The 25347-nt window shown below is 40.1% G+C and overlaps 1 protein-coding gene across 3 annotated transcripts in view; it reads left to right on the top strand.

Moving 5' to 3' along the window:
* TET2 (tet methylcytosine dioxygenase 2) overlaps positions 1 to 24322 on the top strand; it is a 100332-nt gene extending 76010 nt beyond the window's left edge. The window contains exons 4-12 of one of the 3 annotated variants that reach the window (XM_075543971.1): positions 408 to 498; positions 1879 to 1972; positions 2605 to 2813; positions 10825 to 10975; positions 11754 to 11843; positions 16102 to 16239; positions 18706 to 19060; positions 20888 to 22338; positions 23648 to 24322. In XM_075543971.1, the coding sequence (XP_075400086.1) occupies positions 408 to 498; positions 1879 to 1972; positions 2605 to 2813; positions 10825 to 10975; positions 11754 to 11843; positions 16102 to 16239; positions 18706 to 19060; positions 20888 to 22338; positions 23648 to 23686 (2618 nt within the window). In that variant the 3' untranslated portion in view covers positions 23687 to 24322. Of the gene's footprint in view, positions 1 to 407; positions 499 to 1878; positions 1973 to 2604; positions 2814 to 10824; positions 10976 to 11753; positions 11844 to 16101; positions 16240 to 18705; positions 19061 to 20887 lie in introns of those variants that run through there. The other 2 variants (XM_075543969.1, XM_075543972.1) reach the window with 2 other exon arrangements.
* Positions 24323 to 25347: the final 1025 nt, after the last annotated feature.

Below are 25347 nucleotides of genomic sequence, written 5' to 3'. Positions count from 1 at the left end.
GTTTACTACGTTAACATGCTAGTGGCAGACAAAAATTAAATTAGCTTTAATTTTCCCTCTTCCCAGGTTGAAAAATTGCATTATAGTTGATACTACACATATAATACATTCAATTTCCCTCACAGTTCCCTTCGTTTAGTTCCACTGATTTGGTTTACAACAATCTCATCCCATACCTGAAATGTAATTTCATGTATGTTTAGCCAGCATGTATGCATACTAAAATATTTGGCACATTTTCTAAATAGCTCAGTCCATCGATTTACTCATTTTAAAGAAAAAAACTAATAAAAATTTAAATCACATTTAGGGCCCTAATGTACACATGGGGGATACGCTTTGTGGATGTAGCCTTTATATTTAGTATAATTGAGGTCTAAAATAATAATCTTCTATTATCTCAACAGAGCAAATTATTGAAAAAGATGAAGGTCCTTTTTATACCCATCTAGGAGCAGGTCCTAATGTGGCAGCTATTAGAGAAATCATGGAAGAAAGGTAATTAACGCAAAGGCACAGGGCAGATTAACGTTGATCCTTTTGTATATGTCAGATTTTCCCAGCTTTCCCACACAAAGCAGTAAACAATTGTAAATCAACTAATTATTAGGAGGCTTGGCTCTTCTAGGGTTGCCAGCACGACACACTGTGCTGTTCACTGGAGAGTCACAATATTTGACAGGACTAATAGTCAGCTAGCTGGCACCAGCTGCCCACTTTGAGGTGGGAGCCAGCAAACCCAGGCACGAACAAGCAGCAGCCAGCCAGGCTCAAGGGTGCTGGCACTGGCTGCAAAGAGAGGCCCCGCTCTGACTCTTCCACTTGATAGAACTGAAAAGAGGAAAAAGGGGTCGTGGGGTGGGGTGGGGGGCAGGGGTGTAAGAACAGAACCATTGAATAAATTCACCTGGAATTTTAAATGAGTCACTATCTCTAAGGGAATTCTTATTATAAACAAAGAGCAAATATGGCATGCTAAATAGAAGTAGAAACAAATTCTATTTATAGGCACTTGTCTCCTCCTGCCCCCCACCCAGAAACCCACTTGTTTTAATAACTGTGAGTCATAGGGATGCAAGTATTTACCTGAATCTTCATAGCTACTCCTGCAGGTAGAAGACTCTTATGTGGGGATAATCAGTGCCGAAAGGACTTTTCTTCTGTAGGTATCTACAGCATTAAGTTGATACTGTAGTGGTCCTACCTGGAATGGTGTACACTAGGAAACATTCTAAGCAGTAAAAGGTGTGTTCAGTCTCAGTCTTACTCCATTTCCAAATTAGCACAGAGAAATTCACTAAATATCAACAAGCAGCCTGGTAAAAACAGTGAATTTCCCCAAGTGCCTTTTTGCCCCACCTTTGAAGTAGTGCGTTGTCAATAAGGGAAAATAAAGTTCTCCTATTAGACCCTATATTAAAAATGACTAGATGCTAGTTGGTTATTAGCCCCATTTTCTAAAAGCTTGGAGACTTTGAGAAACAGCTGAAACTAAAATTAGTTGATTCCATAAATTTTAAAAGAATTAAATTTAAAGTGGGGAAAATAAAAGCAATTAGTATATATTTTAGAAAACTATGAATGTCACACACTAACTTCAGGTAGAAATTTTATGCTTTGTGAAACTGTATAGAAATATATTTTTCCCATCATGTTCACCCAACATTTAATTTTCAAAATATTTCCTTACCAGTATATTTTGATATTGATGAAAAACAAGATTTAAAGACCTATCCAGCTTCCTTGGCTTAGACATATTTTTAAAAATTAATTAAACCATTTATTTCTCAGGATGTGTTCATAGGATAAAATAGATTTTGGTGGCACTGTGTTCATTTGCTGACGGTGTATGTGTGTGTTTCTGTGACTTTCTTTAAGGCTTGGAGAGAAGGGTAAAGCGGTTAGGATTGAGAGAGTCATCTATACTGGTAAAGAAGGCAAAAGCTCTCAGGGATGCCCTGTTGCCAAATGGGTAAGTGCAACTTGACAAGGACTTTGACCTTTAATTGTGGCACTTCAGTTTATTAAGCCAACCCTGAAAATTGCATTACCCAGATCAAAGGGAAATTTAAGTCCCACAAGGAAATATATTTATATCTGTTGTATCATGTCCTAATCTCTTATGAAAATAAGACAGATTTGTTTTTATATCTAACATAACTTATTTAATGTGAAGGATTTTATGGTAGGTCAGAAGTTCATTAGCATGCCTTATTTTAAAGTCTAATTCTCTCTAGATTGAGGGGAAATTGTCAAGTCTTTTAATACCTTCAGGTAATTTTTATATATCATGAATTAAGACCTTTGACTTAATAAAGAAATCTGCATGTTTTTTTAAAAAAACTATTTACCTCTGACTTCAATATAAGGGGCACACCACCCTCATTGGACCATCTATGATCTGGTAGACATTCAGTTGCTGGTCTTGGGAGATGCCACCTTAATATGCCACCAAGATATGAAAAAGATAGATGATCGATAGATAGACAGACAGACAAATCGTAAATAAATATAAACATGAACCTATGCTCTCGATCCGCTGCAAGTGACCCTTGTTTTGTTTTGGCTGGGGGGCGGTGTTCGGCGGAACGGTGATGTGCACAGGTGATTCGGAGAAGCTGCGCTGAGGAGAAGCTGCTGTGTTTGGTGCGGGAGCGAGCGGGCCACACCTGTAAGGCAGCGGTGATTGTGATTCTCATCCTGGTTTGGGAAGGAATCCCACGGACTCTGGCTGACTCACTCTACCTTGAGCTCACCGAGTCCCTGAAGAAAAACGGCGTTCTCACCACTCGCCGGTGTTCCCTGAATGAAGAGTAAGTGTTGATCAAATGTGTGCACCACCACAATCAATAGGAAGTTATTTTTATTAACGTGGATAATTTGAGGGGAAGTTTTCATTCCTTTTTTTTTTTTTTTTGGTACACTGAGGAAATGTAGCCATGAGTTAGGAGCAATTTCCTAGCAACCTATGCGTCAATGAACCTGTGCCCATTTGCTGTAACTAAGTGCCAACTCTGCTCAGCTATCACGTTCAGACTTATGGAGACCACATCTGTGTTGCAGCTTCTTAGAAAGGAAGTTTGGGATTCTCAAGTCACAGACTCTCAGAGGAGTATATATGTAGCAAATAAAAACCAAAGCTTCAAAAAGTTCATGAAAAAATGGAATTTAAAGATCATGGAATTTTCCCCATCGACCTCCTGAAGCCGCCTCAAATTAGTATTCTATAGAACTGATCGTTACTTCAATTGAATTCTGTTCATTGCTTCCACAATAGTAATCAAAATTGCTTCCTCTTTTTACTGCTGCTTCATAATAGAGAAATTAATAGCCGTGATGTGTGTTATTCCCAGAATATCAAACTTGCAAGAGGAGGGTAAGACTATGTGGCGGAATATGATTTCTCCTAGAGAATATCGTGTGCTATTCCTGCTTACCAGCAAAAGAAGATGAGGAAATTCCCAGTGCTGCACCGATATCCAACATAATGAAATCCTACTGTTACCTCTAAAATCATTTCAACTTTGCATTTTCTTTCATCTTTAATCTATTTCTCCTGTCTTCTGCTTTTTCCAAATTACAAACTAGTTTGCTGCGTTTTTATGGGAACGTTCACGTTGCTCATTGCCTGTTGCTGCCCATTGTCTCTCACATTTCTTCTTTGGCTGGCTTGCACTTTTCTGTCCATACCAACTTTGGCACAGGGTAGCACAGTCACTGCTCCTGCGCCGTGGGGCAGAGGAACCCTATATAGCCTGGATGGAAACGTGAGTTGGTTTTCTCTGGTACATGGATCTCAACATTTCATATCTACTTTTGTGTTTGATAAGTCAGAAACTTTTGCAAGGCTTTTTCAGAAGGCTTCATTGTACTTAGGTATAAACTCGATATAAACTCTAAGTCAGTCATACAAACAACAAGGAGTGCTGCATGCTTTGAAAGGTTTTGGTGGCGGTGCTAGGTCCGTTCACCCTACAGGTACTTTTAATTCTGTGTGCCGAGTAAGCCATCTTGAGAAGCTGTGCTAGATGAAGAATGCAGCATCAGCAAGATTCACAACAACTTGCAATATGCAGGTGACACCACCTTGTTTGTTGAAAGTGAAAAAATCTGGAAGCACTTACTAATCAAAGACTACCATCTTCAGCATTGTGATAGGTAGGTTCATTAATAAAGTTGCAGTTTGATCGGAGGGCAAAGAGATAAATGACTCAGCAAACCCTGTCTGTCTGTCTGTCTGTCTGTCTGTCTCTCTCTCTCTCTCTCTCTCTCTCTCTCTCTCTCTCTCTCTCTCTCTCTCGCTTTCTGGTGAGTGATCCAGTGTGCTGCTGCCTGAGGGCATTCTCTGCTTCTACTTGTGAGCTACACTACCTGTGAGACATCCAACCTGTAGATCGGGTTGCCAGAGCTTGAGGTTCCTTGGGTTCCTTCAAGACCTGCCTCGCCATGCTGCCAGTGTATACATTGCTTGAGCTTGGGAGTGTTGGATCCTGTCACCTGGCTGACAGTTGGTGACCCGTCCTTGTTTGCTTCCTCTGGCCGGGGCCTACATTGCTCCATGGAAGACTCAGCCGGTCCTTTAGAAGTGGATAGCCTGTTTCATCTTTCGGCACTGTCTCTGCTTATGCTGATTCTTATGCTGCCACTCATACGATTTTCAATCAGTACTCCCACAGAAATGGACAGCCCACATCTCCCTTGTCAGTTCTCTGCTTTGACACTCTGCTGAAAACGTGTTCATGTTAGGGGATTCTGCTGGTTTTTAAAATACTGATGACATAGCTCCCAGCCTCCCAGCAACAATGCAAGCCACACTGTGACAACCAAGTAGTGCAGGTGGTGTAGTAGATTGTGCTTTGGGCAGCTACGCATAAGTAAGTTTAGCACTTGGAAGTCGCCAGTTGCTCTAACGGAGAAAGAGGAAGCATTCTACTTCATACAGTCACCGCCTCAGAAACCTGTAGGCACAGTTCCACCCTGTCCTACACAGGCACTATGAATTTTTTAATGCAGATTTTCTGTTTAATTTGATATAAAGTTTTTTTATATGAAGCTTTAAGTCATTGGATTCTTTAAGAAAAGTATAGATGTTTTGTCCTTAAACAAGTGCAATGCATGTTATAGTTTAAATATTGATTTAATAGTCATTATTATCATACCTCATGGTTTTCTCCTGTGAATGTTTCTTCAGTTTTAAATAACTCTTACTGTATACAATGGAGTTATGTATATCTTTAGGGGAAAGTAGTAAATTTTGACAATTTGTCTTTGAAAGACATGAACTATGATTGTGCCCAGGGCCTAAGAAAACTTGGAGGTTAGCCGTGAACAGGACTTGAGTATGCAACTAAAAGGATGTGGTTCAAATGTTAAGGTTTTTAAAAAATGCAAACTGTATATTTTCATCTTTCCTGTTTTAGAGCTTCAAGGTAAAAATTAGTAATTAGCTTGTTACACTCACAGAATTCTGAAAAACAAACAACACTTTAAGAGCTACATATTTAAATGACAAACTAGTCTTTAATCAGGTATCATTTTTGAAGTTTCTTCTTCCCCATAAAATTGTTTAATTGTATGTCTGGCAGAAATTAGAATTTGGGTGTTTTGCCAAGAGCAGAGAACAATCTCAGATTAGAGCTGCTGACTCATAATTTAGTGTTCAAAGCTGTGCGCACTTCATTACTGCCTCCTCGCAGCTCTCCGTCACTGCTCGCCCTGCACCCATGCTGCTCGCTGCGAGTCCACAAAATAACCAAGCTATGACAGCATCGTTCACGGGGAAAGTTTTTAAAAAGACAACTGATTTTTATGTTTCCTTTAAGCCAACCCAGCTGTTTCCCCTAAGAGATTTCCCTTTGAGGTTTTCATTTTATGACTAGACTTAAGTAGGGTAGGGTTTTTTCCCCCTCTTTGGTAAGACTTGTGGGAGTACATCTATCACCACAGGGAAGCGAAACTAAGAGATGTCTTTTGTCATGGTGGGTGACATTAGACTTTTTAAGAAAACTATGTTATGGAGAAATTTTCAATCATACAAAAAAAGAGTATAATATTCCAAATTACTGTAAAGTAAGCAAGCCTCCACAACCATTGGGGACATTCTACCAATATTGTTTCATATATTCCCTTGCGAGCCCCTCACCCCACACTTATCTCTAGGAGTGTTTAAAAGCAAAACGCATCTCAGCCTGTAAATTCAGTATACTGTGTTAGCAGATAAGACTTCTTTCGAAACATGACCATGGTGTCATTATCACACTTAAAATTGATAATCTTCAGTATAACTTAGTATTTAGACCATATTGAAATTCCCTAATTAGAGTCTGTTTCATAAACAGTCACAAAAAAAGGTTAATTTTTAAAAAAATTTTTTTAAAGAAAAGAAAGCCCCCAGTGTGCATTTGTTTGAAGTTTTTCAGACACTGGATTGTGTTATTGTCTTGTCATAATTATTAATAGAACATCCATTTAGTCTCAAGTATTCTAGTTTGGAAGATAAATTATATGCTCCGTTATTCTCTTTTTAGTCTATAATAGTTCTCCCTCGCTTTTCTATTAATTTATCAGTTTATAAAACTACGATTGTTCTCTGCAAATGTTTCCACGTTGACTTTGGCTGATAGCATCCTGTTTGGTTTAGCGCACTGCTCTGTTTCCTAGCAGTGGTCTACTGGTCATCAGCGATCTACTAGACTTCAGGTCGTAGAGGAGAGGACTTTCACAGCAAGTGGAATTTAAAGATAATGGTAGTTTCCCAGGAGTTTTAAAATCCTCTTCATCCGGCCAGGTATTGGCCAGAGTGCTCCACTGTGTGTTGCCTTTCTGAGGCAGCACACTGTCTGCGTTGTTCCATTTTGAGTGTTAGTAAGAATGTTCAGGGCTTGTCAACTTGATGTGTTAATCATAAAGTTCCCATCAAATTGTCACCTAATGACTTATATAATCCATTGATGATTATTTTGTTGGTTTTCAAATGGTCATTTAGTTCGTAATGTCTTTTTGCGTATGTGTGTTTTGAGCTCTATCAAATGAATGGAACTTGTTATGTGGCCTCTACCATCTTTACCGTCTTTTACTTTTCCAGGTTCATCCTGGAAATGTCCATCATCCCCTCATCCCTTGCTTTGTCTGTATAATAATCAGCACACAGAAATATTGCTGTTAAGACGCCAGTTCGTGCATGCGTGGGTTTCTTTCACAGGGCAGAGTACTAACTACCACACAAGCATGGCGCGCCACACGCTCACAGCCAGTGACTTGATTTCAAACAGTGTTTAAGGGTGTGCCTGGGATCACTTGATGACTACAGACTGTTTCTCAGCTAATACACATTTCTTATTATGGAGAATTTTGAAGAAAACTGAAAACTGCATTGCTGAGCAAAAGGCTAGATACTTTTTATTGAATTTTCGTCCATCATGATAATGCATGTGTTCGTTTTTCCAGGGCCAAAGGGGTTAGCCTACGGAAATTTCATTGGGAAACCCACATCTACTTTACAACCCTGATCTTGCTGCCTCAGACTCAGTTCCTAAACTCAAAGAACATTTCAAAGGAGCGTAACGTGGGTCTGGCAAGGCAGCCCAGGCTGCCATTCGGATGGGATGGGAATCAGGGCGTGCTGTAGAGAAATGGGAACACCTTTAGAGGTGTGTAGATAAGATGGAGGCTGTCTACAAAGAGTAGCTTCACACCATGTTGTTTAATAAAGGTATCTATGGTTATTATAGCAACACTTTTGACTCACTGTCATCCATATTTTAATAATTTCTTTTGCAAAAATAAATACCAGACTAATTCAAAGGAGCTAGAAATTGAAGAGCCCAAATGCCCAGCCCTTCTGAGGGGCTTCTCAGCTTCATTTTCCCTGCTACCGTCCCTCAGATACCGTATAGACTCGGGAATAAGCCGACCTGAATATCAGCCGAGGCACCTAATTTTACCACAAAAACTGCATTTTAAAAGTGCTGAAAAACTCTACTTATACATGAGTAAATTCTTTAGAATTTTCTATATGCACATTGTGTCATGTGAATCGAGGTAGCTTTATTCTCCCAATTTTAATGCCTTCATTTTTTTCCCTCATCTAATTTTCCTGGCTAGAAACATCACTAAAAGATGAAGGAAAAAAGTGGAGGAGAATTGGCAAGAGTAAGCTTTCCTGTCATGTTCTTGGTTAGTTAAGGGGGAGCATTTACTCCTGGCACCAGGAAGAATGTTTTAATTATTTTTTTCCAAGGGTTCCTTTTTCCCCTCTTTAAAAAATTCTATTAATATGGTGTATTGCCTTGATTTTTCATATATTAAACCAAAATTGCATTTCGGAGGTAAATTCCACTTGGTCATGGTGCATAAAAAAATACTTTTGTTGCTAGATTTTATTTGCTAACATTTTCTTTTCTTTTTTTTTTTTTAACATTTTATTAGGGGCTCATACAACTCTTATCACAATCCACACATATACATACATCAATTGTATAAAGCATATCCATACATTCTTTGCCCTAATCACTTTCAAAGCATTTGCTCTCCACTTAAGTCCTTTGCATCAGGTCCTCTTTTTTTCCCCCTCCCTTCCCGCTCCCCCCTCCCTCATGAGCCCTTGGTAATTTATACATCGTTATTTTGTCCTATCTTGCCCTATCTGGAGTTTCCCTTCCCTCCCTTCTCTACCGGCCGTCTCCCAGGGAGGAGGTCACATGTGGATCCTTGTAATCAGTTCCCCCTGAGAGAGTAGAGGGTGAGTGGGTTGGAAAGGGGGAACTGCTAACATTTTCTTAAGGATATTTATATATTCAGAAGGGATATTGGTTTGTAGTCCTAAGGCTTCATATAATGAGAAATGTACCCCCCTCCCTGAAATATTTATAAACGATTTGTGTTAGTTATATAAGTATTTGGTAGACTTATGGGGATTTTTTTGGATTACCGAATCAATCAGATTCCTTTATATAATTATAAGGAAGCTCATAAAATGACTTTAGAATTTCATGAAAATATTAAATAGGAAGGATATCCTTTCACCCCTGTGCTTTTCTTCCTGTTTAGGAATTGCATTGAACATGCTGGAATGTTTAATCAGGCCCCTTTGGTCTCCCAATTACTTTTCTTTTTCTTTTCCTTTTCTGTTCCTCAAATTGGATAATCTTAATTGATTTGCTTCTTTTCTTTTTATGCTCAGATTTGTTGTTGAACCCTCTTATTGATTTAGTAAAAACTTTAATAGTAGTTTTTAAACCCAGAAATAATATTATTTCCTTATTACAATGTCTCTCTGTATTGTATGAGACATTGTTTCCCTACGATACTTTTTAGAGATGGGTTCTTTTGTTGATCATATTTAAAAGTATTATTAACTATCAAGTCTAACATCACTTTTATTACTGATAGAAGTGATGTTTAGGGGGACAAATCCTCAAAAGAAATAGCATAGGAAGTTCTATATATTATTCAATGTTTTCCTTCTTGGTTTGGGGGCTAGTTATATAGATAGGTTCAATTTGTGAATATATATTAATCTGTATAATTATGTATTCTTTATGCCTGTATATCATACTGCAGTAAAATAATATAGTTTAAAGTCAAGTGAAATAGTTCTTTATGTGATTTAACTGATTGCTACAATATTATATGAGGATTTAAAAGTTCACAGAAAAATTCTAGTGTCTCTTAATTCCTTTTTTCCCCGAATGAACTTTTTGAAGTCCCTTCACTATGTCAATCTGTGGAATGCCTGCACAGGAAAATAAAACACCAGCTGATTTAAAAAGAGTTTTATACATGCAGTTTTAGGCATGCAGATACTATAAGGCCAGCAAGAACTGCCTCTGTGTGAGTTTCCCACATTTTAAGGGAGTAGAAAACCCTATCTTTCTCCCATGAGCCAGCTTGTGGCTTTGATCTGCTGACCTGCAGTTAGCAGCCTAATGCATAACCACTGTATAATGAATCAGAAGTAACTTGATAGCAGTTTGGTTTTAGTACATGCAGATACTTATCATATAAAGTTGGCAACTTAGATAATTCTATTTATATCCAGTAAAGTGGTCCTTTGTATTAGCATTTCCATTCTGAGTACCTGCTTCATAGAAAGCTGTGGATGAACATGAAAACCCGAATTGATTTGTAGGGTCAGCATGTGGCTGGAGCCTGAGGTGGATCCCCTGTGACCGCTGATTAGGGAGGAGAATAGCTTTGCGATGGGACCAAGTGCCTTGGAAAGTGGGTTGATGCAGAGATTAAGTTAAAACATCAGACCTTGTCCTTTGTTTTCCTTTTAACCATTTCAAATTTGTTGTAGTTTTAATTATTTCTGCTTTTTTCAATTTTTGTTTTTCGTTTTTATTTTGGGGTTTTTTTGGGGGGGGTTGTTTTTCTGTATAATAAATTCAGAGTAGATAAATTTAGAGAAATAGCAACTGGATTAATAGTTTCCTGGGGTTTTGACAAGAGGAGGTTGGTGGGAAATGAGGAGCTAAGTAAAAGAATGAAAAAAGAATTCTAAATTTGATTGGGGTGATGATTTCACAACTCCTTTTAATATGTTCAAACCAGGCATGTGGGGAACCCTTTTCCTGCCAAGAATTATTTGAATATTTACAACATCATTCATGAGCCAAACAAAATTATTAACTTAAAAAAAGAGCCTGCTGTATTGATTAGCTCACCCCTAATGTGATGTCTGGAACTGCCCGTCTTTGAGGCACGTGATGCTGGCCGACATTGATGATCTCCTGGGCCTTACTTTCAACCATTGCATTGTAGTTCTATATCAGCAAAACTTAAAATTTAAAACAAAACACAAGTGGTCCTTTGATTTCTCAGGAAGACCTGTGCCTGTCAGGGACTGGACCCTGAGACCTGCGGCGCCTCCTTTTCCTTTGGTTGTTCGTGGAGCATGTACTACAATGGATGTAAGTTTGCCCGCAGCAAGATCCCGAGGAAGTTTAGACTGCTTGGGGATGATCCAATAGAGGTTAGTTTACTTTTGTTGTATACTGTCATTTCTTGTCATAAAAGCCTGGGCAAAGTTAACAATGTGACAGATCCTGTTGTTACTGTTCAGCGTCATGGAGTCAGTTCTAACCCATAGCTACCCCATCCACATCCCTGTGCACATATTTCATTAGGCTCCCATTAACCTGGGGTAATTTAATCTCATACGTGAATCAATAAGGTTTTAGACACATAACATATTATCATTTTGGATGTCACTTACCTCATAACTGTAATACCACAATAATGAGTTCTAAGTAGCATGTGAGCTCTCTATCAGTGATATCTTTTGTTTATCCTTTGTCATCATGTTAGTATATCCCAGGCTTCATCTCTAAGAATTTTACCCATGTATGACCCATCCAAAAATCTTTAATTGTACTATGATGATGCCATCTATTAGAATTCTAACAATAAACTTGCTTTAAAAATGAAGTTTGGAGATTTGTAAAATGAAGCGCCTGCCCCCGTGCCTCCCTCCCCCCAAGAAAACCCCACATTCTTTCAGTAGCTTATCTTTCTGGCAGCAAACCGGACCCGAGGATGCAGAGAATGTGACCTCTTTAAGACCCCCTGGCTGCCAGCTTCTGACTCAGCCCCCAGAGAGTCTGTCATCCTTATTATGACTTATTCTCAATTCTCCGTGTAGACGTGTGTTTATAAGATGCGACGTATCTGCATACAGTTGTCTGATAGCGTCTCATATATATGGAGACCAGGATTAGAATTTAATGTAAATAATTATTCATTTTAAATAGGAAGGAAAGCTGGAGCATAATTTGCAAGGCCTGTGTACTATTATGGCACCGATCTATAAGAAACTTGCACCTGATGCTTATGATAATCAGGTAAGTTGAAATATTTATTGGTTAGAACTGTTTATTGATTAATGATCTCCCTATTTGCAAACACACTTGGAAGCAGTAACTTTCTGTAGTTTTCTTACTTTCTTTCTTCGTTAATGTTCAGGCCGTTGTATTGTTCTGTTTCTATATATTGTACTATCCAAAAGAGCATGTATTTGATGTTTTCCCCATAAATAAAATGAGATTTTAAGACTTGGGAAGTTCTTCCATCTGCCAATCTTCTTCTCATATGGATCATTTTGAATATATAAGCACACTTTGGAGTTGTCATTACATCAAATTAAGTGATAAAACTATAGATTGTTAGCCACCCCTTAGTTTTTCCATAGTGTATTACTTTTTAGTTTATATACGTGCATCCATATATGTCATATAATTTTAGGTTCTCTTGCTTTGGGCTGCATGAAAGAAGCACAAAGCCCTTTCCCCACCTTCTATCTGCATTCTAAGTTGTGTCTGTTTTTAAAAGCTAAGGTATTTGCTCATGGAAAAAAGCTGTGCTCAACTGGGTCGACTAGGGAAACAAATCCAGTGACACTGATATATTTAGGGGAATGTGTTTTTATATCAAGTAGTAATTATGTACCAAGGCATCAGACCAGTCCTGCTCAAGCCCATAGGCCAATGCTGCCCCATAGGTCCCTTTCAGACACAGGCAAGCACATGGAATGATGCAGGAGGAGCCCAGGCCTGTGGGTGCGGAGTTGCATGGATCCCAGATTGGTGAACTCTTGGCAGGGTTCCAGCAACAAGCAGGAAGGTAACTAGGGAAGAAAGGACAAGGGGGTCCTTTTCTCTCCCAGAGTCCCCCTTATAAGAAGTCCGAACCCCAGAGTCACAGCGTCAGGCATCAAGTGAAAACTTATTAAAAAATAGTCACTTTGTTTATTCACAAAGGTCATAAAGATGAAAGCAGATGCTGTTTTTATAGAGTTACTTGTTTAGAGAAAATGTATGTGAAATAACAGTGACTACAGCATGATAACATAGGACAGATGTGCACACCTGAAGAACAAAAGGGACTCTGAGGATAAAGTAGAAGCCTGAGGTCCCGAGGGTGGCATTGGATGTCACAATGTGCATGTCTTTGCACACACTGTGTTGCAGGTAAGAAGGCTGTCACTGAGTGGTTTAAGTATGTATTTGGATGGAGGAGGTAAAGTGATTACATTTGTATTGTGAAAAGGTCACTTAGCAAGACAAATGAAATATAACATATCAGCTTAAGATTAAATTAGAGGAGAATGAAGCTATTACTATCAATCTGTAGGAAGACTCTAAGCTCCTGAACTAAGGAAATAACAGTAGTGATTGGCAATAGGAAGTGTGTGAAATATTGGCGATAGAAGGTAATGACCAATTGGAGGCGAGAATGAGCAAAAGAGAAATCTCTTGTCAGAGCGGTCTCTGTCTTGAAAGCCTGGCTCTATTAGCTGGGCATGGGTGCTTTGTTTTGACAGCCTGCTGCGGAGGAGAAGATGGTTAATTTTTACTTGGTATGTGTTGGGATAGAGATAGTTTTAGAATAATTAGATAGGCCATCAGGAGAAAAATTTGGACTGACACTGTCAATTTACAAGTGATCAAAATGTAGAAGTAGTTGAAATTAAACACATCTGATTCAATGCAATTTTTCTGAGTGATGGTTGTAAAGATGAGTAGGAGTTAATGAGCGTGTTCGGAAGCACAGCAACATTTGATTGGTGGGTGAAGTAAGCGAAGCTAGTTTAGTACATGCTGAGATTAGTATTAAATGGAATAGGAGAGGTTATAAAGATTTCAGTGGAAGAGGAGACCAATAGATGGGAGAATGATCTAGAATTTATGGGTGGCTATCTATCCAAAGCATAGTGCACGCAGGCACAGGGGCAGGAAGGTGTAAAGGACGGTAACGTGGCAAACATTGCCATCTACTCGACAACATTAAAGACGTAAGTTAGTTTACACACACAGAAAAATAGAGGAAAACACCTAAATAATTGTCTTGGTGTTCTTTTCCTTTATGGAGTTTAGTACACACCGTGCGTGCGCGTGTGCCTGCGCGGGCACACACATGCAGAGAAGCACGCACACACGCACGCACACACACACACACACACACACACATCTTTTGAGGGACTTACCATTGAGTTTTCCCAAATTGATTACAACTCAATGGACAGTATATATCAGAATAGAATTGTGTTCCATAGAGTTTCAGTGGTGGAATTTTTAAAGTTGATGTGCATGTCTTTCATGAGAGGTGCTTACCGGACTCAACCAGCCAACCCTTGAAGAGCAGGCAAGCATATCAACCATTTGCATAACTGAGGGACTCCTTGAGGCAGCAGGAAGGACTAATTCATTTATAGCCAGTTTATACATCTTGTCATTTTATAACTTCTTTTTAAAAATGTGTTGGGTATCTGAAGCTACTGTAAATTCTAGTACTATCAGTGCAATTAATATTTTAGATCACCATTTCCATGAATATTTCAGCAATATTTAAAGCATGTTTTAATACTGTTATTTAAGGATTAATTCTGGGGAAGAGAGACATTGGAATAAACCCACTGTGGAAAGAAATGAATCGAATATATGTTGCTAAGATGTTACATTTAGCCACTACCTGTAAAGTGGATTTTTTAATAGGTACTGTTTAAAAGTATCCTTTTGGAGGCTACAAATGGTTAATGTTATCACCTGCTAGCGAAGCAAAGTTTTGAGACTTGAGGATACCCAGAAGCACCTACTTCCGAAATATCAGCCACGGAATCTTCGGGAGCAGAGTTGTACTGTGACATCTGGGGCTGCCGTGACTCAGAATGGATTCAATGTTGGACTGGTGACCTTGAAGTCAATAGTACAAAACCGCCACCTGCTTGCTCCTCCTGTAAAGAGTCACTGCCTCAGAACCCACAGAGGCAGTTCTGCCCTGCTCTGTAGTGTAGTGTCTTTAGGAATCTGAATCTGCTCGATGACAATAAGTTTTAATGGAGGGAAAGGGACAAAACAGCAAAGCCTTACTTTGTAGTGCTTTGAATCTCATTATCGACTAATCTAGGTGCTCCTCTAGTTTTTAAAAACTATTTTCTTCATACCCAGTGCTAGTTTTCTATGATGCTCATAAATTTAAACTAGCAGATTGAAATCGCAAATTATTTGTGGCTCATGATATATTCTGGTGGCATTTTAGGCTGTTCAAGAAATACTATGCTGTTTAATGTGATAGCCACCAGTCAAGGAGGTTATTGAACACATACATGGCTAAAATATGTTAATGGATTATAACTCTAACATGTTGAATTAATTTGAATTAAAATATAGCCACTTACCGGCTCTGCATTGGACAGCTCAACTCCAAACCATTAGAAAGCTAGGCATTTGGAGTTATGTCCCGTCAGTATAATAAATTCCCAGAAACTCCCCTACAGAGACCTGTATGACATTGTAAAATGGCACAGTTCTATGAGTTGTATGAGCCCCTAATAGAAGGATTTAAAAAAAAAGAAATAAAAACCGGAAGACTCTCAAAAATCAAAAGGTCCACCTGTGAGTAATTATTACTAGGATTCCTTGGGGCGTGCCATCATGCTGGCTATAAAATGAGCCCTGTGAGAAGCAGGAGGATGGACCTCATTGCCACAAAGAGTCAGAGAAGCTTGTCATCTGGACCCAAGATCCCTGGGCAGTGAACAGAACCAGGAGCCAGAGCATGGAACAGAGGGATACAGAGGAGGCTGACTTGCAGAGTGGGATGCCTTTGGGCACTTAATTGGGGAAGGTGGACTTGCTGACTTACGGAGGTGGAGCTGAGTGCCTCAGGTGGAGGCTTACTGGAGTGAGGTGTCTCTGGGCACTTACTCCAGGGACTTGGATTTGCTGACTCATGGAACTTGAGCTGCATGGCTTCAGGCTGATGAGAATTATCGCAGAGTGGTCTACCCTGTTGGGCATTTATTAGCAGATCTGAAACTTTGTAAACAACTACCCTGAGCATTTCTCACTGCCATTACAAGTTGTTTACTTCCTTAATAAACTCTTTAATAATGAAAAAAAAACTTTATTAGATAGTATGCTTTAAATGTACATCAGTTATACTTCAATAATATAAGAGAAAACCTTTGCAAAGTATTGGCCAGTATTGTGTTTTATCTGTATTGTGTCATTCTTTTGCATCTCTGGATGTAAAACACATTTTTGAAAAGTTTCAAATAAGCAACTACCCCTTCACACACATGTATGTATGTTTATTTTTCAGATTGAATATGAAGAGAGAGCATTGGACTGCCGTCTGGGACTGACGGAAGGTCGGCCATTTTCAGGGGTCACGGCCTGTCTAGACTTCTGTGCTCATGCCCATAGAGATTTGCACAACATGCAGAATGGCAGCACATTGGTAAGCAGGGCTGAGGATAGGGTAGCAGCACCAGTTGAAGACTACGGTTGGAAGTTGTTAGTCCATTGAATTAAATAAGTAAGGTATTCTCTGCAAGTGTCACCGCACAAAAATGACTTGGTGAATGAACTGATGTTGTTTGATGGCTTTCTTTGGTACAATTAGTCCTGTATTCATTTGGATGAGGACTAATGTCAAACACAGAGACACTGTTGAAATTCTTTGCAGTCATGTAAGCCACTGGCTATGCATGGCCGCCGCCGCCGCTGTTCGTTGCCAGTAGGTCAGCTGTGACTTCTGATGAGTCTGAGCAACAGAATGAAATGTCACCCAAGCCCTGTACCATCTTGGAGAACACTGGTGTGGTTGAGTCAGTTATGGCCACCGGTTTTTGAGTTGTCTTTCATTACTTTACCTGGACAACATTCTCTAGTGATTTAAACAGTTTTCACAAACCAAAAGAACTGTCCACTTTGCAGAAGGACATACCAATGAGAAGTGCAAGAGTGGTAGTGGCTACTAGGGAAGGTTCAGTACATCTTACGATGGCTTTAAATGGCTTGGCCTGTGCTAATTGGAGGCTTTGGGAAGTGGGGGAAGGGAATGAGCTCTTAGGGACGAGCAATGTTTTATAATGACAAGGTCCAGGGTGTGTGCTTTCACATAGAGAAGGATGATATGCAGAGTAAAGAATGACAGATTTAAGAAATTCAAAGAAGTATAAATTAATTTAATACGTAATCATGGTAGATGTTGGTGTCGTGAAAGAAGGAGAGCCATGTGACGCAAACTGAAAAGCAGAAGCTCAACATTAAGTTCACCTACTGGGGTAGAGGAATTTCAGGGTGGCACTCTGCAAGCCTGAGGCACTTGAAGATGTTAGTGGAAAGGGCTTTTTTCTTTCTTTTAATTGAGAAACAAAGTAGATAGATAAATGGTTATATGGAAGAACTAGAAAACATACAGAACCTGTTCTACACAGAACCAGATATCAATATTTTAGGCTTTGAAGGCCCCACAGGATCTCTGTTACTATTTTCTTGTTTGTTTTATTTTCGGTTTTTGAGTAATTATCTTAAAAATGTAAATTGCACTCTTCAGTTTGTTGGCCTTTAAAAAAGACACACAAAACACTGGACTGTGAGGCTAATTGGGCACAGGGCCTGAGGTCATGACTAGTCATTAATGAGCGCTTGCTCATTTTTAGGAGACAGTGTTATTTGCTAGGAAATGACAAGAATCAGAGTTGGGCTTAAAAGTTCCTGAAGATAGCGATATATTATTTCAATATTTCAAGCCAGATATCATTGACCTATTCTCACAGTTCAATTGTTTTCTGGACTCATTAATGGAGACTAAGATTTACATGGTCTCTGAGTCCTTTGGGTTAATTGTTTTCTTTACATATTTGACCAATAGTTGTACTTTAGATGGCTGCTCGTAACGTTTTAAGATTCTAGTCATTATTATGTGTAGAAGTTAAAACCAAAAACCTAAACTCACTGCCATTGAGTTGATGGCAACCTGTGCTTGACCCTGTAAACAGGGTAGAACTGTGCCTGTGAGTTTCTGAGAGTATAACTCTATACAGGACTACAAAGTCCCATCTTTCTCCCATGAAGCAGCTAGTGGTTTTGAACTTCTGAACTTGCAAGTAACAGCCTAACATTTAACTGTTACACCACCAGGACTTCCGTGTCATAATGATCAAATGTCTTTCAAATTTGTCTTTTGATGATTTATTTTTGTTTCAGCTTAATCAAGATGACATTCTTCCCATTCATCATAATCAAGTATTAGTTAAAATCTAACAAGTAATCTTATAGCAAAATATATATAGTTGTTGCTAGCAAAAGAAACAATGTATATTAGCAGAGAGTTTTGGGTTTTGTCTTATGTCTGTAGTACTGTTGCTGGGGGGAGGGTGGCAGAGACAGGAAAAAGAAGGTAGTTGCACGTCACAAGGCAGAGAAGAAGAAAAGACAAGGTAGAAATGGTGTCAAGCTACCTATAAGCGACATCATATCACCACCTTCTCATGATTTGGATTTTCATCCTGTAGAAAAAAATCAAGCCATGAAGAACGGTTTGAGACCTCTTGGTGTTCGAGAGCATGCAATGAGGCAAGAACTGAGAAGCCCATTAAACTCTCATTCTCGTTTTATATCATATCCTATTGTTGACATGTGAAAAGTGGGGAGCTTTATTTCATTTTGTTAGTAGTATTGCTTCCCCCCTTTAGTCAAAAACTAATGTGAAGGATTGAGTCACACAGGTAAACTAAATTCATCATGTGACCAGCCTTTCGCTTCTTAGACCAGTGTGATATACTCTTTGTTTCTATATGCGTGATCTTATGCTTAAGCATGTGCCACCGATCTGTACCAGTTAGGTTAGATCGCTACCACACATGGAAATACGAAGGAGAACTAGCGCACGCCCACTGCCATTTCCTCTCCCCTCCAGGTGTGTACCCTCACCAGAGAAGACAATCGCGGAGTTGGTGGGAAACCTGGGGACGAGCAGCTTCACGTGCTGCCTCTGTACAAAGTGTCCGATGTGGATGAGTTCGGGAGCGTAGAAGCTCAGGAGCAGAAGAAACAAACTGGTGCCATTCAGGTCCTGACCTCTTTTCGGCGGAAAGTCAGGATGTTAGCAGAGCCCGTCAAGACATGCCGGCAAAGGAAGCAAGAAGCCAAGAAAGCTGCGGCTGAGAAACTTTCCTCTCAGGAGAATAGCTCGCATAAGACCGACAAGGAAAAGTCCGCTTCGTCCCGTACCAAACAGACCGAAACTGCAAGCCAGGCTAAACAGCTGGCAGGTAAGTCGAGTGTGAACCCCTGTAGAGATGTGTGCTGTGGTCCTTGTGTCCTAATTAAACATGGCTAATTTTATAAAGTTAGCGTCAGTCGTGGTCTTAGTGGTAGCTCCGAATCTTCCGGAAAGTGACACGGGCCAGGTTTTGCTCTGAGTTCGGAATGAGATGTTGCAGACGTATCCAGCTTGATGGATACGTTTGAATTTTGCTTTATGACAAATGGTTAAATTCTATTTTAATGATGGAAGTAGTCAGTAGGCCAGATTAGATGTAGGGAGTTCATTTGTTTGTAGACAAGACTCAGTGAACCAAACCAGAAACCAAAACACATGCACTGCCAGAGCAACCCAATGCACGACCACCGGGGCTCCTTCAGAGAGATAAGAGATTGAATTTTGGCGGGAGCCACGAAGCTGTAATGAAAACGCAGGTATGGCCTCTTCTAAAACACTGAAAAGCAGTAGGATCTGGTGACACCAAACATGACAAATGAGAGAGTAAAAAATGAAATTTCATCTATGACTCAAGTTTAAAAACAAGATTTACATTGAAGCAGGGTGAGAATGAGAACAAGTAAGATTTAAGAGGACTATCTAAATATAGTCCCACATTATGCTAAAGATGCTTACTAAGCCTTTGTTAATTGGCTGACTTCACCTCTACTCACTATTTTATCTCCTTTAAACAAACTAAAAACCAAAAAAACAAACTACCCCCCCCCCCGAAAACCAAAAAAAAAAAAACCACAAACACCCAAATCTACCATTAAGTCAATTCTGACTCATGGTCGATGTGGGCTAGTAACTACCCTACATAGGGCTTCGGAGAGACTGGAAGTTTTCACTTAAATACCCAGGATCACATTTGAATCTCACTGGCTTGTTCCTAACCCATAGAAATTTGCTTTTTGTTAAACAGCATCATGAAATAGAAGTTTGACCTTTTAAGGTTTCATTTACAAGTCTGAACATTTCTGCAACATTCTATTAATAACTTTGTGAGTTTCCTCTCTAGAAAACATGTCCATGAAAGCACATCTGTCTTATAGCATTGCTGAGTTTTCCATAACAAATCTTATGTTTATTTATTTTATTTTAGTTATTCAGCAACGGCAGTCAACGCTAAGCAATGAAGAAATAAATTGAATTGATAAACTCTCTGTACTTCGACTGTGCAGTACTGGCAGGAGGTCTAAAATGTGATAATTATGAGACCGTACAGAATGGCCATTCTTTACTTAATCCATGTCATTAGCGGATTTTACACAAACTAGCAGGTGGGGGGCGGGTGTCAAAGCTTCCTCGAGGAAGGGATTCCTAACCAAGGAAGAGTGGGGACGTGATACTAGAGCACGGTGCTGTTTCTGGCTGGGGGAGGTGACGGCGTGCTCAGAGACAAAAAGCTGTGGAGCATATCATGCTCTCATTAGACTGGCTTTTGCATGGTTTGAAGGTTTGTAACTTTATCAAATCACCTTTTTAAAAAAATGATAAAACAGGGCTTTCAGAGCCGATCATGTGTTCTGCCAACAGTAATGTGTGCCCATTTCGTTTCCACTCATCCGTTTCAATCTCCTCTATTGTACTGTCACATACCTACCTGTACCACAGGCTTGTACTGTGATCAGGTTGCCCATTTTCATTGATATTATTCCAGATATACAGAACTCTGCCAGACCGTGTAGAACACCGCGACCTGTCTCGTATCCTTGTCTGATGAATGTTCGGGGTCATCCTGGGAATGGTTTTCGCATAGGGTTAAGTTTCTTCCTCACCCTTCATAAAATAACTGTCAGCATCTTTCCCGCGACCTCTCTTACCCTGTCCACAGAACTCTTGCGGCTTTCGGGACCAGTCCTGCAGCAGCCCCAGCAGTCACAGAAGCAGCCCCCGCAACAGCAGCAGCAGCAGCAGCCGCCGCCTCCGCCACCCCAGCAGCGACCCCAGCTGCGACCGCAGCAGCAGCCGCAGCCACATCACCCCTTGACTAGTAACCCACAGTCAGACTCTATCAATTCTTACTCTTCTTCTGGACCCACCAATCTGTATATGAGACGGCCTAATCCAGTTAGTTCATATACAAGTTCTTCACACACTTCAGAAATGTATGGGAGCACCAACCCAATGAACCTCTATTCCACCTCATCCCCAAATGTCGGATCATATTTGAATTCCTCTAATCCCATGAACACCTATCCTGGGCTTTTGAATCAGAGTAACCAGTATCCATCATATCAGTGCAATGGAAATGTATCCGTGGACAACTGTGCTCCATATCTGGGTCCCTATTCTTCCCAGTCTCAGCCTGTGGATCTTTATAGGTATCCAAGCCAAGACCCTATCTCTAAATTCAACCTGCCACCCATCCATACATTGTACCAGCAACGGTTTGGGAATAGCCAGAGTTTTTCTTCCAAATACTTGAGTTATGGAACCCAAAATATACAGGGGGATGCCTTCAGCAGCTGTACCGTTCGACCCACTGTACACCATGCAGGGACATTTCCTCCTTATCCCCCCCATGAGATGGAGGGCCACTTCGTGGAAGTCGCGTCTAGATTACCAGCCACTTTGAACAATCCAAACATCGACTGTAAAAATGGCGAGCATTTCCCTTCTCCTCCTCTCATGCATAACTACGGTGCAGCTCCGGGCATGCTCAGCAGCTCTCTCCATGGTCTGCATCTCCAAAACAAGGAGAACAACATGCTCTCCCACACAGCTAATGGGCTATTGAAAATGCTTATCCATGAGAGAACCGCTGCGGCCCCCGAAGGCTTCCACACAGTGACTGACGCGGGCAGTCAGGAAAAGCAGGCTGCAGGGCCGGCTCAGGGGGGGGCGTCCGCTGCAGCGACTAATGACGAGGTGTGGTCGGACAGCGAGCAGAGCTTTCTGGATCCTGACATCGGGGGGGTAGCTGTGGCCCCATGTCATGGGTCAATCCTTATCGAGTGTGCAAAGCGTGAGCTACACGCTACAACCCCTATAAACAACCCGAATAGGAATCACCCCACCAGGATCTCCCTTGTATTTTATCAGCATAAAAGCTTGAATGAGCCCAAGCACGGCCTGGCCCTCTGGGAAGCCAAAATGGCCGAGAAAGCCCGCGAGAAAGAGGAAGAGTGTGAAAAGTACGGCCCGGACCACGTGCCTCCGAAAACCCACGGCAAAAAGGTGAAACGGGAGCCGATCGAGCCGCACGAACCCGCAGAGCCCACCTACCTGCGCTTCATCAAGTCGCTGACGGAAAGGACCATGTCCATAACCACACCCACTTCGGTAACTACATCTCCATACGCCTTCACTCGGGTCACTGGGCCTTACAACAGATACATATAACATCACCGTTTGGGGTCGGTTACCTCTTTAAACGACCGCGGCCCACCTGTCAGTTATGTAGTCTCCGTGGCGTGGGCAGGGGGCACGGGGCACAGAATGTGTGATGAACGAACGTGGTGGGAAAAGAGTTGGCTCACCTGCACATAAAGAAATGATTTTACCAGAGCACTTAATTTCCACTGATTCCTCTCTTAAGTGGTCACAGATGGCATCTAGGAAAAAGACCAAAGCATTCTATGCAAAGGAAGGTAAGGAAGAGTGGGTCTCAATTTGCATTTTTAGACACTGGTTCTATTATGAATAAGATGGTATGTAAATGTGATTCCCCCGCCCCCCTTACAACTGCATCTGTGACCACTTTTGCTAATAAGGAGTTTGCGTAGTCATGGAACATAGTACTGTAGTCTTACAGTGGCAGGAATCTTAACATACCATCTGGTGCTGAATATACGATGTACTGAAATACTGGAATTTTGGCTTTTTAACATGCAGTTTTTACTGTAATCTTAATATTAACTTTTATTTATCAAGATAGCTACCGGAAGCATACATGAGTAGGCTGTAAAACACTGAATTTGTTTGGATGTTTCTAAGAAATGGTGCTAAGAAAACGGTGTCTTTAATAGTTAAAAATTTGATGCCTTTATATCAAGATGCTATGAGTGAACTCCAATGCCCTTGAAAATAGGGGTACCTGTCATTCACGTTTTTATCATGGTGACCCCATTCTTAATACAAGTTTAGTTTTCCAAATGTGGACATTTTAAAGGCCACTGGATTTTGCTCATCCAGTGAGGTCCTTGTAGGACAATAAACGTATATATGTACATATATGTATACTTACATGTACACACATGTATATGTATAAATATTTGAAATCGTGTCTTAGAAGCACTTTGTCTACCTAAGCTTTGACAACTTGAACAATGCTAAGGTACTGAGACGTTCTTTAAAAGTTTACTTTCAGTTTCAAATGAAAAGTTGATTTTTTTTTTTAATTTAAAGGAAAGTGTTTGAAAATACTTTTGCTTTTTGTCACACCTCTGCTGATGAGCAGTCTGTCCATTTTCAATGCAGCCAGTTCAATCCAAAATGGGGCTTACTGGATTCCTGGGAATACATTTGTCCACAAAACACACTTTTGGGTGCTCATCTCTCATGCTCTACTGTAAAACTGTTCTATACAAAGTTGTATGACAAGTTCATTGCTCAAATGTATACAGTTTTAAGAATTTTCTGTTAACTGCAGGTATTAATTCACGACAAGCTACCAACTCAAGAAATGTAGTTCACTTAAGTTTGTGCTATTTCATGGATCTGTACGCTCTTCAAACGACGGAATGGCAGTCGGCCTTTGTGTGGATAATTATGTGCATTGTGATGTTGTCATTTCTTAAGTGTCCTCGTTACCAGGAAGATTGAGCAGACTGATGCCTGCATAGGATGAATAAACAGGGTTAGTTCTGTGTGAATCTGTTCATTAAAGAGACAAAAATAAAAAGGGCAGCTGGTGTGCTGTGGTGGTTTTAAAATCATTAATTTGTATAAAGAAACGAGAGAGTTGTATAGTAAATTAAATTGTAAACACAACTTTTTAACACAATGCTTTAGTATTTTAGTACTGTAAGAAATTAAATATATATAAATATATATACACATATACATTATATATATATATATATATATATATATATATGGGTTTGAAGCAGAATTCACATCATGATGGTGCTACTCAGCCTGCTACAAATTTATCGTAATGTGAGCTAAGAATTCATTAAAAGTTTGAGTGATGTTCCTACTTGTCATATACCTCAACACTAGTTTGGCAATAGGATATTGAACTGAGAGTGAAAGCGTCTAACATTGTGTACCATGATCTCCCCCACCCCCAGTCTTTTTTTTTTAATGGTTTAAAAAACATAAACATACCATTTTTCAATACTTGATTTCTTAGCAAGTATAACTTGAACTTCAACCTTTTTGTTCTAAAAATTCAGGGATATTTCAGCTCATGTTCTCCTTATGCCAACATGTCACCTGTGTTTATGTAAAATGGTAGGTTAATAGGTTGGTTCCCCCTCGCCCCCTGGGATTTAACCCTTTGAATCCCTCCAACTTTACTTGTATATGTCCCAGTATAACTAAAACTGATTTTGTAAATCTGTTGGTTCATTGTATTATAAAAAATTTTAAAAAGCATTTTAAAAGTGAGGACTCTTGGCTGTTTAAGCAGGAAAACGGTGACATGAGAAGAGAATGCATTGAGCTGATAAGGGAAAATTATAAGGCAGGAGTTTGGCAAGTGGCTGTTGGCAAGAGTCAACTCTCAATCGGGCATTTTGGACCTGTAATGAACACAGGCACCGGATTCACGAGACTCCCCTGAAGGGGCCGAGCACTAAGAAGTGTGGTGTGCAATATTTTGTATGATTACATTGTGTTCAAAGCACAGCTTTGCGTACTAAGATTTCAAATACGTTCTTAATCAAGGAGATCTCTGTTTGATCAATCTTTATGATCTTTGCAATCTGAATTTTATCTTTTAAAACAAAATATGGCTGTGTCCACTTTAAAGACAAGAATTTCCTTTACATATACCAGATCATGCGATTTTAATGTTTTGTATAGACCGTGATCATGAACTCGAAATCTTGTTGCATTTTGTGGGCTGTGCTGTGAGAATGGCCCGCGGCTAGGCAAGGTCCACAAGGTCGCCGTGAGCTGGGATGACAGTGTGGCCATTTGCTGGGTTTTCAGTTTATCATCCCGGAGGAATATTTGGATTCTGTATCTGCCACTGTCATTTGTCAAACTTGATGCCCACAGGAACAGGAATTGCAGTTTGAGGAGCTGAGGAGAGGTTAAATAGGGAGAGAAGGAAGGAAGTTGCAAATTGTCAATATCAAATAGCTAATTGTAGATATGAAACCTGCCTCAGAATGAATGGGA

Source organism: Tenrec ecaudatus, chromosome 3 (assembly GCF_050624435.1).
Source record: "Tenrec ecaudatus isolate mTenEca1 chromosome 3, mTenEca1.hap1, whole genome shotgun sequence".
NCBI classification, from domain to species: domain Eukaryota; kingdom Metazoa; phylum Chordata; class Mammalia; order Afrosoricida; family Tenrecidae; genus Tenrec; species Tenrec ecaudatus.
The sequence above is the reverse complement of the archived record's forward strand: the minus strand, read 5'-3'. Positions and strand labels throughout refer to the sequence as shown.